General features: G+C 32.6%; 1 protein-coding gene across 4 annotated transcripts in view; it reads left to right on the top strand.

The window, feature by feature from the left end:
• Positions 1 to 15,034, top strand: part of LOC129948954 (ion transport peptide-like) — a 90,887-nt gene that overhangs the window by 69,319 nt on the left and 6,534 nt on the right. For all 4 annotated transcript variants that reach the window (XM_056060114.1, XM_056060113.1, XM_056060111.1 and 1 more), the window contains one exon: positions 13,779 to 13,999. In XM_056060114.1, coding sequence (XP_055916089.1) covers positions 13,779 to 13,999 — 221 coding nt within the window. The remainder of the gene's footprint in view (positions 1 to 13,778; positions 14,000 to 15,034) is intronic.

Consider the following 15,034-nt stretch of genomic DNA (forward strand, 5'->3'; position numbering starts at 1 on the left):
TCATTTTGTTGAATGACAGTTCAGCTATTTGATATTTACCTTTTGAAGGATTTGTTGAAGATGAAGATGACTCCGATGTTTGCCACCTACATACTTCAAGATTTAAAAAAAAGATCTGGGTTGTCACTTTTGAAACTGACAGGAAATGGTTTATTGTGCATGCCTCAAGTGATAAGACAACAGCAGACAAATACATAAATTTGAACGTACATACCTATTCATGTACATGAAAATTCATTAACCTGTCAAAGTCAAACTTGACAGATATTATTTAAAATTACACATTTTATTGTTATCTTCAAACACTACTTGACCCTTAGAATGAATTTATTAAAAACAAGTCAACGTCGTCGTCGTCGGTGGTGCAGCGCTGGTCTGGGTGGCAATCTCACATTTATGTTGCGGCCGAAACTTCAAACTACTTCAACTCTTGTTCAACTCACATTATCATGTATCGAAAAGATAAAGATATATTCATTTTTTTTTGTCCATTTAAGCTTTAATGCTAAAAATAGATTTTCTTATATTTATATAGGTAGTTTATTAATGTTATTTCTGTGCTGCATTCAATTTTATTTTATTTTCCAAAAACTATTTATAACTCTCTGCTCTGACGGTTGTAGTAAAAGTATCTACTATTACTAAAAGCAAGGTGGGAAACGGCAAAGCCATTATTTTTGCCTGTGAGGTCTTCGATACAAATGTCTGCACCCCAGAAGAGGCCGAAGAGCCCACACACATCTGGTGCATTCAGCAGTGCTTCGACAAATAAAAAAATACACCCATTGCGTGTTCCAATCCAATTCCAAACCAACATTAATGGCAACAAGCAACAAGCAACGTGCAACGAGCATGAAGCACAACCAAAAAGGTGGGTGGGGGAACAAAACATCCATCGGTTTCTTGAGACTTGAATATTGGATGATGCGGTGCGGTGGTGGTCGTTGGATGATGATGATGATGATGGTGCCTTCAGATGGTGCTGAACATGATCTCCCATGGGAAACTTGGCTCACTTATTGGCGCTGTGGTTTCTTTCATCTGGTTGCGGTTTAGAGCTCCGTTGTGGTCGCAGCTGGAGAAGCCGCCTCCACCATTATCTTTATCATCGTCCTCATCGCATCACATCGGAACAACTGGAGACCAACCAAAGAAACATTATTATACGCCAGCTCGCGCAAAAGAAGGAGCATAATATTTTCATGTTTATACTTCATGGTATACTCGTACTATAGGATGGAGGAACCTTTACTCCTAAACAAGCTTGCTATAAAAATATAGTCGACTCGCATTATATGAAGCAGTTTGTGATTGATCTTGAAATGCTATTTTTGTTTAGCACGGTAATGTAACATACATATAGTGTTTTATTTTTATGTTCTTATCTGAAAGAAAAAATGAACTGCCGCCGCCACTGACGCTGCCTCCAACGATCACTTTAGACTTTAGTGGAGTCAGCAGGCAGAAAGCAGCAGTCACCATTCAGCACCACCTCCACTGTATCCACTTCCACCAGTTGATGCTCATTGCGGTATGATGATGTTATGGTGGTTTAAAATTGAATTATTGCGGTTGCAATCTCGTGATGTGCAACATAGAGAGGTCTGACTGTTTCTTGGCCCACTTCCTTGGTGGCACTGCGATGTGCATCAGGTTTTACACCGAGCTAAGATATAGTTCTTAAATTAAATCGATGTCGTTTGCGATGTTGTTACTCTGATTATTTTATGTATGAAGCTGTTTACATTTCGAATTTTTTACTTGGATAAAAATGTAGACTTTTATAAATAAATATTTAAGTTTGTAGAAACATAAACAATGCGGTAGGTAACCTACTCGTATTATAATCATGTCATGTAATTTAGATATCATGTTGTTTATTTTATGTTTTACAAGGAAAAGGAACTCAGGAGGAGGGAAAGGGTTGGTTTTTGTAGGCAGCTCTTGTCCTTCTTTTAGGTCTTTGTCCATGTTTTCTGGATAAAAATGTCTATACATATAAAAGGGTTTTTATAATTGATGAGAACTGTGAAGGAGGGCGAATTCAATAAGATATATCTTTTTCACCCAAAATCCATGAGTGGGCTTATTGGTTTCAAATTTGTGTAAATGTCATTTGTGACGTACTTTAAATAAATATTCTTACTTTAAAACGCACACAAAGGAGACCCAGATGGGATGTATGGTTATGATTAACGAAAGGAGTGACCTTTAAACTTGTTGCCGACAATTTTAGGCAATTGAATTTTCCGCAACAAATTCAATCAACATTTTTTTCATCCATCCTAATTCATCCAGTCACCCCGGGGTATTGCGAATAAAACATCACTCATCTCTAAGCTAAGTGCATATTGTTGAAAACACCACTTTTCTAGAATTGCAAAACACACTTTATGTTTTTTTTACTCAATAAAAACAACAAACATACATTAAAAGTTTTAAAAAAACACCAAGTAGGTAAAAAGTATTTTGTTTTATAAAACAATTTTCCGGTGATATGTACAATTATTGTAATTGCGAAAATGTACTTCCGTTGGAAAACCTCATCTCTATCCCCACGCCTAACCATTTAAAAGTTATATACATTCGGATTAAAAATCCACTTGATATAGCTGCTGCGCGATATTCATATTCACAGTTCACACATTGAGATTTATAGGATCGACTTTATTTTTATGGCAAACAAGCATCGTAGCGGCGGCGTTGGTGGCGTGGCGCACGCTGTTCGGATGTTCACGTTATGTCTGTCATGTCCGTCGCTCGTCGTCGTCGCGTCATAGTCGTTGATCGTCTTGTGAGTGAAAATTTACAATTAACATTTTTATTAAAATAAAAATTGCAAAATTTCTTGTGAAGGGACCATCAATTTGGCTGTGGAGAAACATGAGTTATATTTTTCGCCTAGTCACTTTAGCTGATTAAACAAGTGTGACTTGGATACTCATGGTGTATGTATAAAATTGATGAGGAAAATTTATAAATGATTTAATCGTCGTCGTCGGTCGGTGTAGCTACCAAAGTGTTTGAAGCTTTAATAAGATAAAGATACAAACACAATATATCTACTTTAATAGGTAGGAGATCGGCAAACTAGTTTCTCTAGTTCCTACAGTGACCGATGCACGGCAATGGCGCGGCGGCGGCGACGTCAAACTGCAAAGTCGGTGGGACAACATCAAGATCCAATTATTATCGCCTATTAATTTCGCTGCAAATATTATTAAAATGAGCGCGGATCGGATGATGATGCATTTACTCAGTTGGTACCAAGCAGTCTCAGGCAACTGTATGTTAACTTGTGATACAAGTTTTTTGTATTTTCTGTTTAATTTATAATTGCCACACAGAAAGGGGCCGAGTGTCGATAGCCACTCTGGCGGTTGGTAACTATAAAACCAGAGAATCCGAGGGGAGAATCTATTTCATATATCTATCAACGAAAATATATGCACCGACTCAATTAAAAGACTTCGCACGCAACAAAAATTGCCGATAAAATAAGAGTGTTACAATAAATTATTATAAGCAAGCTATATACATTATGTAGGCATTCACAAGACAGATGTGATGTATCTAGAACGTTTTTTTTATTATTTAAAATATTGCTTGTAGCAATAGCAAGCACAAGTGCCAAAGGGGGAGAGAGAGGCTAGTTGTTTTTGGTCTTTGGTGTAGCAAATAGGTTTGTTTAAACTTTGTTTTGAAACTGCCATGTTTTGACGAAGTAGCTATTAGTTTAATTAGTCGTTTGACGGTAAGGCAGTTTGAAATTATAGGCAAAAATTATGCAAACTGCAAACAGTTACCGCTTGTGCATGAGTTGTCGTATAATAATAATTGATATATATGGCCAGGTTGTGTGTGTGAACGAAAAATCCATAAAAATGTTAATTCAAAATAATAAAACTGATAAATAATAATATACTACTTTAAATTAAAAATTATAAAATGTTTGTATTAAAATTATAGAATTCATAGCCTTGTTTACAAAAAGCTGCTGAATGGTTTCATTTTTTATTAATGGCGTAGTTTTTTTCACATCACTAAAGATGACGGTTCAGAAATGACAACTTACTATAATTCTTATTGGAAAACCCTTAACAAAGCAAAGAGTGTTTTGGTCTAAAAACGATTATTTGCAATTACGCGATTAGTCCTTAAATAACCAGAGCCTAAAGGCTTACAACTCTCAACCATTCCTGTGTGCAGGTAATGACGTCAGGGATGAAAGAGGACCTGCAGTTTTATGCAGAATCCGAACGGCTAATTTGAGAAGAGGCATAAGGTGGTACATTCAGGAATTGAACTCAAGAACCCTAACATGACAGTCTAACGGGTACAGCTAATCATATAACATTAAAGCGTTTATTATGGATAACAACTCAACTTGGTTGGGTGTCCTCAATACAACCTGACTTTTGAATTAATTTTTTAATAAAAAATGTCGTATTTTAGGCTATAAGTTTGCTGTGAAAATCAGCTGCTTAGCATGAAATAAATAAACAACAATTAGAAATCGTATAATGGACTTTTTGGGCGATTTTGAAGATGAAAATTCCCTCAATGCAGCCAAAATAAAAGAAAATATCCGGGATCACTCCGATCATTATCTATTTCGTTCTATTCTTAAAGTTTGTTTTTATTTTGTCCCAAAACATGATTCATTTGTTTGGAACCTAAGCAAAATTAAAAATATCTTTTTAAATGGGCTGAATGATGAAAACATGGATTTTAAGAGGTCTTGACAAATGCAAATATAGAAAATAAGAAACATTTTTGAATTGATAACTTTAACTTATCTTTCATGTTTTTAAATTCAATAAAATCAAATTTAAGACACAATTTTAAGGATTTTTATTAGTATTTAAATACTGAACGATTTACTTCACTTTGAATTCGTGTGGTTTACCGAGCAGCTGATTCTGAAACGTCAAAATCATTCTCCATTAAGCTTGTAGCTAAATTTTTTACACTACGTCGGAGGAGAAATTTCAACTACTTTTGTAGTTGGATTTAGCCAATCAGAATCCCTTGACTACGTTACCACTAGCTTTGTGAATGCGACCATTTACACGTTTTCATTTGACATTTAAATGTCAAATTTTGTATTGATGAACAAATTTGTAAGTAAAAGTTTTGTTTTTCTCAAATTATTTGTGAAATGTGAGTAAAAGATGATGAGTATTTTAAACAATATTTCAGAACGAACCGCAGAACTTTCGAAATACTCTGCAATGAACTAAACTATCTGGAAATGCGAGATACAAACTTAAGCCTTATGGAGGTACTTATCAAGTTGATTCGTTCCAAAAGAACGAATGGAATCTCGTTATTGAGTGGTTTAACAAACGTTTCGATACGAACATACAAAAAACTCCCAGTACATCACCACAAACCGTCTCGGACGCGGATAAAACAAAAAACAAAACTTTTACAATAAAAATTAATTTTATTTAAAACATTTTCTTCTTCTTTTACAACAAATTCAATCCAAAAATACTGAGCTTATGACTATTGCTTCTATTGGCCAAATGTGCCTTCAGAATCGCCATACATTGTGGTCGTTTGAGCAACTTATAGGCGGGGTTGAGAAGATTCTGAACGATTTCGTGTAGGCCCTTAAGGCCGGAGCAGAAAAGGTCAGTTCCTAGTTCCAGATTCGTACCAAAATCATACTCATTCAAAGCGATCACTGAAGCTGTTATGATGGGCTGCAATTTCTCCATGACTATCTCTTTGGCTTCTTCCTTTGAGCCCTCGCCTGGTTTGTCTAATGCACTGAGGATCTTTTTGATGTTGCCAGGCTGTTCATCAAGTTGCGATAGCCCACTGCTGTGGTTTTATTCACTCGAACAACGATTCCCAAATTGTGGAATATTTTGGCGCAAATTTTCATAGCCCGCTGCGATTTAGCCTCCACCAGAAATTTTCTTTCATACTTATTCTCCTCCACAAATGAACTTATTGCCTTTCTCATATCTCCAAAATCCTTGTGGTTGAATGGAGTTACCGAAAAGTCTTTCCCCAGGTAATAAGCGAAAGCGTCGAACATTTTGTGGGGATGAGTTCGAAGACGCATCGGTTGGAAACTTCATTACGAACTATGAGCAAGTCTTCCTCGTCCTTGGGATCGTCACGCCAGTAGCCATATTGAATTCCGGTTTCTCGCTTAACAAAGAGCGTTTGAAAATCTGGGGAAACATAAAAGCACCTCCAGTGCAGCAAATAGTCACAGGGTCTTTTATTCTCGTCGTTGGCAAATTTTCCCGCAATTTTCTCTATTGCCACGCAGCTCCCACAGTTTCCTTTTTTGTTTTTTTTTCTCTTGCATATTGTGTAAATAAAAAACAAAATGAAATAATTCCTATTTTGTAAAGAAATTGTATAAATACCATACTTACCACGACCAAATTTATTTCAAAATGAAATATTTGTTTTGACAGCAGACATCAGCTGTTTTGTTTACATTAATTTAAGCGCTGAATGTTTTGAAAGGTTTGTTTGTTTAGTTCAAATTTGAATTGCTACTACTTTTCGAGCGGTTTTATATAAAACTTGGAGTTTACGAAAACTTGTGGTTTACCAAAAATGTATGGCAAAACTTGAGTTTTCGATGTAGGTTTTCGACGAAAACTGATTATTTTCTCTATTAGAATTAAAATGGTTAAAATAGTCAAACAAAACTCAGTTTTCTTCTGTTCTACAGAACTGCTAAAAACAATTTGTTTGATTATGACACATGCATTAACTCAAATCCAACTCAACTCAACTCACATCTCTAAAACAAAGAGAAAACTATAAAGTCAGCCATTTTGTATTTGTCTGCTAAATGACAAATGGTTGTGATTTGACAGAATTGGTATAGTCGATAATCGTTGGCAGCATAATTTTAAAATATCGCAATTTATGATTGCATTGTCGAATAGGAACTTAAATTCATTAAAAATGTATAAATTAAATATTCTATGCATCTATTTAAAATTATGAACTTAAATAAGTTAAGTGTTTGACATAACGTTTTATGTAGCCATTAACTTAAATAATAAACTCACCATAAAACACTCCTACAAACATTCCATAACGTGGATCATAAATTCTTTTTAAAAAAATTGAAAACATCACCATACGTTGATCGAAGTCATAAATTTCTATTAAAAGATTAATTATTGTTTACGCATTAAACATACACACAAAAACATTAAGTTTTTTAATTTTCTTGTTGTTTAAAACAATTTATATAAAAATGTTTAAATTTGATTCATGTGTACAATACAATTTTCATCTACAGCAACATTATAAAACGTAGAAATTTTCCAAAAAAAAATGTTTTTTCTTGTTTATCTTTCAGAGACAGCTTAATTTATCAAATGACGGAAGAAATTGCGAATTAAAAACAAAAAACAAATACAACAAATAATAAACTTTCTCTTATTCATGTATAGTGTCTTTTTCTATTACAATTAATTCTGCAATCAATAAACATTTTAAAGCTCATTTATAACATAAACAATCAACAAAGAAGTTGCAATAAGCGATTGGATGGATATATACATACTGTCAACTCGTAGGAAACACATTTTCCGCATTGAGTATACAATTTACGATATGACATTTATTTTTGTTTAAATATTTTCGAATCATTAGTTATCCGTCTTGTGTTGACAAATAAAGTTTGTATACAATAAAATTGTTATATGTTTTCAAGTCTAAACATTTTTAGACTCAGTTATTCATATAAGCTTGTACGTACCTGAATAATTTGTTGGCTATTAACTTATAATATAAAGTATGGTTGATAACACGTCAAACTCTAGATTCTTCTAGTTATAACGTTACTGTTTGATTTTCAGTCATTAAGGCACGTTAACACGTTGTAATTTTTTATTGGGTGCGTTCAACGAAAACTCAGAAACAGATCCAAATGTCGAATCTGTTGCCATCTGAAAATTATACATACAAAAATATGGCATTATATGTCATTTCACATTTTATGACAGTTTACTGATAATGTCTAAAAATTCTATTGAATTACTACTTAATACTCACTTTTGATATCATTTTATTTCGGGAATAAGCTATTAATTAATAGGTTCGTTTTATTCTGCTGAATATGTGCAACTGGGGGGTTCATTCGATAGAACAAGAAATTAATCGATTCAAATCTTCCTTCATAGAAATTCCAAGTGCCTGTGATATTTTTTTTATATTTGCCACTGATGACAAATGACAAAAGATATCCTCATTAAAAACGCATAAAATCTAAAATATGCATCGAAATTCAAAACAAATCAATAAATCTATTAGATCACAGTGATGTCATTTTTTAAATGTATGACATTTATTTTTCTTCAAAAAACATTGTTTATATAAAAATCAATTAAATATTGGTATCACATCGGTATTAAAGAAATTGAACATTTCAAATTCAATTTACAAAAGATAATAAAAAAAAAACAATTAATCGTTTTGTTACAGACCCTAATCTAAGTATAACTCTATTCAATTGACGTAGAAACATTTCTTGTCAGTAATTGTCATTATCGACAATATCATGCTCACCATGTTTTAATGGTACATACCTACGTTGATGATTTTCAACTCGCAATCACAATAATGCGTACCACCCATAAACATAAAAATATTTTAACGATCAAACGTTGAACTGAATATTCTATAAGCAACACAATAGATCGGTGACAAGCTGTCTGGTGAATACGCAACAAACACATTTAAATTGAGAACTGTCAACTACATTTTCATTCTTGCTATGTGATAATATTATTATGTGTGTCATAATACAATGACACCATCATTTGATAAAATCAATATTCCGTAGAGAATTATATTCTTTTTTAAATAATAACAACAACAATAAAATAATAGATATTAAAAGAAAAAAAACATTCTAATTGTGGTCTTAATTGAATTGAATGCAAAACAGAACAATCGTGTCATGTGATACACTATAAAATATTATATTTATGATGATATTTCTATCAATGTAAGATCGAAATTGTAGATCTTATTTTAAATATCATTTCTTAAGCCATGATACACTTACATTATGTGCTGTACACATGTAGCTTTTCAACAATTAATATAAACAAAAATGTAACAATAATAAAATTATTAAAAAAGTGTATTGTGTGTGTGTAGTCACAACATTTCACATGTTGTGTTTTTTGTAGAGTTCATAGAACAAAAATAGATGCAATTAATTATAAAACAACTTGTTAAACTTGACAACTTTGACAGCTCATACAACTATGGTGAATTTACTGACGTTAATATAGTCGAGTTCATCCAGATGGTTAGTTTTGTTTTTACGGACATACATATGTATGTGCTGAAAAAATATAAAATTAGAAATCTTCATTGATCAACAGCTATAAAACTTTAGGATTGTATTTAATAAATTAAGATAGCCGTCACCGCGCCCGTCCGGCCCGTTGCCAACGGAGGCAGTCGGCATCGGCATCAGACGCGGTTCATCTCATTCTGTCCGATTACTTTCATCTGAAAAATAAATTATTTGATTAATGATGTGGGCGAATATTTTAATAGCTAACTGTCAGAACATTTCTAGGTATAATGTTTTCTTTTTGTATGTGTATATGTTTTTATGTCAGTTTTTGTGGAAATTGACTACTTTAGGCACGCGTGTTACTCACCACTTGGGGCTCGTAGGTGGTATTTGTTTATCAATTTATCTTTTTTTTGAAAATTTTAATAGACTACATTCTAAAAATAGACTTTAATTGTTGTTTTCTTAATAATTATGCTGGTTTTATATGAACTCATATTAATAAGCCGTCATTTATTTATCAAAATGTTCGCTACGAGAATGACGTTTTATGATTCTTATTTAAAACGTACCCTTAAGTATGCGACCAAACCATCAATGCCAAAACATTCTTTGACCTGTTTATATTTCTAAGATCTCGGAGACTCCAGTATTTTCGGAAATATAAACCAAATTTTTCATTAACATTATTTCTTGTTTTTGGTGTCAAAATTTTGGAAATAGAAATTTAAGGATCCGATTGATCAATTATTCTCTAGAAAACAACGTTAATAACATGAAAAGAAATTCAAAACTAATTTGAATACCTGTTGAGAATGAATGGTGAATTCAGTTTATAAATCATTCCCCGGCTCTGTCAAACATCTCAGAACTTTTAGATATATAAACTGGCCCATTCTTGGACGGTTTACACATTGGACTCAATTGTTAATTAATTTTGGTTTATTAATGATTTAATTCTTCTTACTATTTGATAGTTAAATAGAGACAGAAAAGTAAGTTACTGTTTGGTACTAAAAAATTAGTTGTCAAAATGAGTGGCCTCAAAACAGCCTTGTGTTTCAAAAATGAAAACACCATTCTTTTTAATAGCTGAATCATAAACACGCTTCAGTTTCGACTTCGTCTGCGTGCTGGGCCAGCTTCGAGGTTGTTTTGAATGACATTTCTATTATTTCATCCTGGTGGTTTCATGGGGCTGTTTTTTCCTTTATGAAGCAAAGTTGAAATGTTAAAACACTCGTTATCGAAATAATTTTGCTGTACGAATCGAACACTGCTTAAAGCTTACTTACCAAATTCCCTTGGATTAAAATATGACATTTCTAATAATCAATCTGTGTATGTAAGGCAAACCTTATGTCAAACTAAGATTAATTGTAACAATTTTTTCTATATATTTGACACTTCTTGGGAAAAGCTTTGATACACAATAATTTAGAAGAATCTCCCTTCAGAATGTCATTAAACAAAGTTGTTTAATTATGATCTGCAAAGTTTCTTATTCCTACACATAAATACTGTATGATCAAATTTCCCCCAAGCCATACTTCAGTCTTAACTAACTAACTAACTATAGGTATACACTTAACTTCACTTCGCAACCACTAAGGCATGCTAACATCAAATAAAATAGCGGCAGCTTGGCCAGAAGATACATCGTTATTAATAGCATAACCCATCAGGAATCAAGTTTCGCATCCTCCAATCTCCTATGCATTGAAAAACAAAAGTTAAGAAAACAAAATCACAAAAAGAAAAACAAAACTTCCATCGGCAATCTAGTATCTTCTCAAAAGCAACTGGTTGCTAATTCATGATGCCATCGGGTCTAAAACATGTACACACTCTACAGACTTTGCGGCAGACAGAAATCAGAAGACCAACAGCTCCAACTTGGCTATCACCACCAAGATGTTGATGTTGACGTTGTTACTGCTGCTGGTATACAACACTACGACTTCGACTGCGACTTCAACTGGGACTGGGACTACGATACGACTGCAGATGCAGTTCTGCATTGCAGGTGGCGTGCTGCTGCACCGGGAGTCAGGAAAAAGTTGTTAAAACAACTTCACGGTGGGCAAAATGTTTAATTCTGGGTGGAAATTTAATTGATAAGATCTTGTTGAGGAGAGTTTCTGTGGAGAGACTAGTTGAGTTTGAGTAGAGTAAAGTTAAGCCAGGCAAGGCCCAGGCCAGGCCAGGTATATCAGCGTCATCAGCTTCAACTTCAACTTCAGCAGTCAGGAAGGCATCATAATGGCGAATCGTTGCGTTGTCGCTCATTTATATGTGCTGTGCCTCTACGAGTATTTTCGTTTATATTTTGCTGCTTGTGCGCATGTGCACCGGGTGGGCATTAATTGTGCGTGTAAAATGTGCTTGCTCAGGTCCGATGTTGATGCTAAGGCTGATGCTGATCACTGCTGTTTCCCACATGTTGCAAATTGTGATTACAATTATTCTTTTTTTTCTGTCCTCTTTACTCCTTTTAACTTTACCTCGTTTTGTTGTTTTAATAAACCAATTTCCATTAAACAGGTAGTAGAGTATAATGGGACGATTAAATGTTTGAATTAAATATAATTATCTTGTGTACGACAGCACTGGACAAGCTAGACTCTGTGTGTTCCTTCACGTACAATTGCAAGTATTTAGACTGTCAATCAACAAAAATTAAAAAAAAGTTAAATCCTTTATAATCACTCTTATAAAATATATATCAAAACAAAGAACAAGAAGTGGACAGAAGATTCAGTCAGCCATTCATCAAGTGTTCAAGCCGCACGTAGATAAAATAGATGTTGCATTTTGGCTTGGGAAAATACTTAATTACAAATGACACATGAGCGATGTTTTTATTTGTTAAGAATGGAACGGGGTTCTGTTTCGATTGTCAGTGGAAAAATTAAGATAGACTTGGAAAAAAGCTAAAGGAAAGAAAGCTTAATTTTGTATTTTTATTTAATATTTAGTAAATAGAGTCCTTCTTTATTTGTCTGCATGTAGACATAGATAATTTCTGAAGTGTCAAGTTTATTTCCTTGACATGAGAAATGCCAGTTTAATCAAAATGGCAGCGTTCAATCTCAGATAGATAGGATATCCAGATATCTTTATGTCATTGATTTAATTGTAAAAAACAGTTAATCCAAAACATCTGGGCTATCAAAGAAGAAATCTAAAACTATTTAATAATTTCTGACTATTTGACAGAATAGCTTTGAACATTATATGTACATGTATTTAGAAATAAACTTAAAATTAAATGCAATTTTTTTATATTTCATCCATTTGGTGTAACGAAGCCGGTGAGTTATTAAAATTATCGATAAAATTGTATGTTATACATCGAAATTGAAATCATTGTCTGTTTATTGCGAACATTTAAAAGTTGTTTTTATTTTTTGGAAACTATTTCAATTAAGCTATTCAAATCGTTCAATAAGGTATCCACAAATGAACCAAATGTCTGAAAACTGTTTATGACTAAGTTTCCAAATTATAACTTTTCTTTGGAAGAAGCTGTTTTTGAAATAGTTCGTAATAAATTATAAATAACTAATTTCTATTGTAAAGAAATTTAAGTCATGCGCAATCTAATCTATATACGAATTAAGAATTAGAATAAGTTTGTTACAAGATTAGATCACCGAAAAGTTTCCAATTCTGTAATGATTTTCTAAAAATTGGTATTTAAAGCACATTTTCTCTCGAATAAAAGATTTGAATCAATTTCTAAGTAATAATACGTAAATGATTGAGATATAACGATATGCATTTATTTATTTCTCTTAGCAAAACAGTGCACTGAATCAATAAATTGCAATTATAAAAAGGTTGTCCAGCCATATTTGGTGTATAAGCTTAAGACAAGAAAGACAAGTTATCCAGATTTAACTGAAATCTTTGATAAATATTGTCTTTACGTCAGTGTCACAACTACTTTGCTGTCACTTAAGACGTCAACATGCGTCGAATTGACACTTTTTTGAGATTTTAATGACGAATATAAGCACATTGGATTAAAATATTTTAGCAAGCACAATACCAAAACTTAGAATCGATCCAGATCCACACGGAAAAATATCCAGACTTATTTTCACTTCCGATTCTCGCAAAAAAAATCAAAATGTCAAAATAATGAGACGTCAAAATAAGTCGGCTCAAAAAATCTCAATGTGAACACGGCCTAGAATCGAAATTCCACAAATAAATACCGCTTTTTTAATTTTCCATCTGTCAGCTGTCAAAAATTAAAGCTGATATACATTTCGTCGTTGATACATTTGTTGATTTTCGTAATGACTTAAAAAATTAAAGTTTAAAACTTCAAACAATTTTATAAGGCTTTAATATCAACCTGAAAATACGTTTAACCCATAATTTCAATTTGTATTATTAAGCTGCAATTTGTTTGAATTGTGTGTTTGAATTAACCATTTTTTTATTTATTTATGTTTAATTACAGATGTGTTCCCGCAACTTAAAGATCTCTGTGGTGCTAATTTTACTATTGGTCCCCTTTATCGTTACCCTGCCACACAATCACAGTTTGTCCAAAAGAAGTAATACCTTTTTCGAACTGGATTGCAAAGGTGTCTACAATAAATCAATGTTCTTCCGGTTGGATCGTATATGTGAAGATTGCTATCAATTATTCCGGGAGACAACTGTGCATCGATTGTGCAAGTAAGTGAAGAAAAATTTGATTAAAATATTACTAATATTTTTCTAAAGAAATTCATTGTATGAATAATAGTAGGAACATCAAAAAGTATATATATTTAATTTGATTTGGTTACAATTGTGTTTTAAAAATTCCTTGTCGTAAATGCATCCATTTAGAAATTGATCACGTTTTGAGGTAAATTCATATTACGAGTGTTATAGACATTTTTGTTTTCTTTTAATTGAGGAATGTTTTATTGCATTTATAACGTTATTTAAGTGTAGAGCAATTATATTTTGAATAAAATTCATTTGAAGGACATGCGAGTAGATTTATGTATATTCATGCATATACAAATATCAAAATGACGTCTTTATTTGTTTTGATGACAGTTTATGTCATGTGATGTGTCATTTTAAGTTTGTTTGCATTCCGAAAGATTAAAACCGTTATAATCAAATGGTTTTTATTTGAATAGTTCTTCATAACTTCAAAGCTCTTACATTTTTTAAAAATTAAATCATATGCGGGTACAAACGAAACACACGTTATTCCATAAGATTTAATATTAGTGTAAATATGATTCATAATTTTCACTGAAAAATGAAAATTCAAATGTCAAAGATAGTTTTGATGCAACATGTTTTAAGTTGAATTTTTATAAAGATTGACCTTGTAACAACTCATTTTAGAATGGACATTGAAAAATTAAAATTATAAGATTTCTTTACCAGCTACTTGCTCGTGTGGCTTCTGGATAAAATTGAATAAGAATTGTACCTAACATATAATTCCTAATCTTAATTCGCTATCGAGACTAAACTAAAAGAAATATTACTTATTGCTTTTCCAATTTGATAAGGCACCCTTTTAAACATGTAATTGTGTAGAAAATAAATAAATCACAGAGTAAGTTCAACTTTCACTTGAATACAAAATTTAGTCAATTGTCATTTTGACATAAGTAAACACGACTTAATGGCTGCGTTCAATATCGTGTTGGATAGGGTATCTTGGGTGGGTGGATTTGTAGATACCTTGTTAAATGAGTGAGA

This window comes from Eupeodes corollae, chromosome 3, assembly GCF_945859685.1.
Source record: "Eupeodes corollae chromosome 3, idEupCoro1.1, whole genome shotgun sequence".
Taxonomy (NCBI): Eukaryota; Metazoa; Arthropoda; class Insecta; order Diptera; family Syrphidae; genus Eupeodes; species Eupeodes corollae.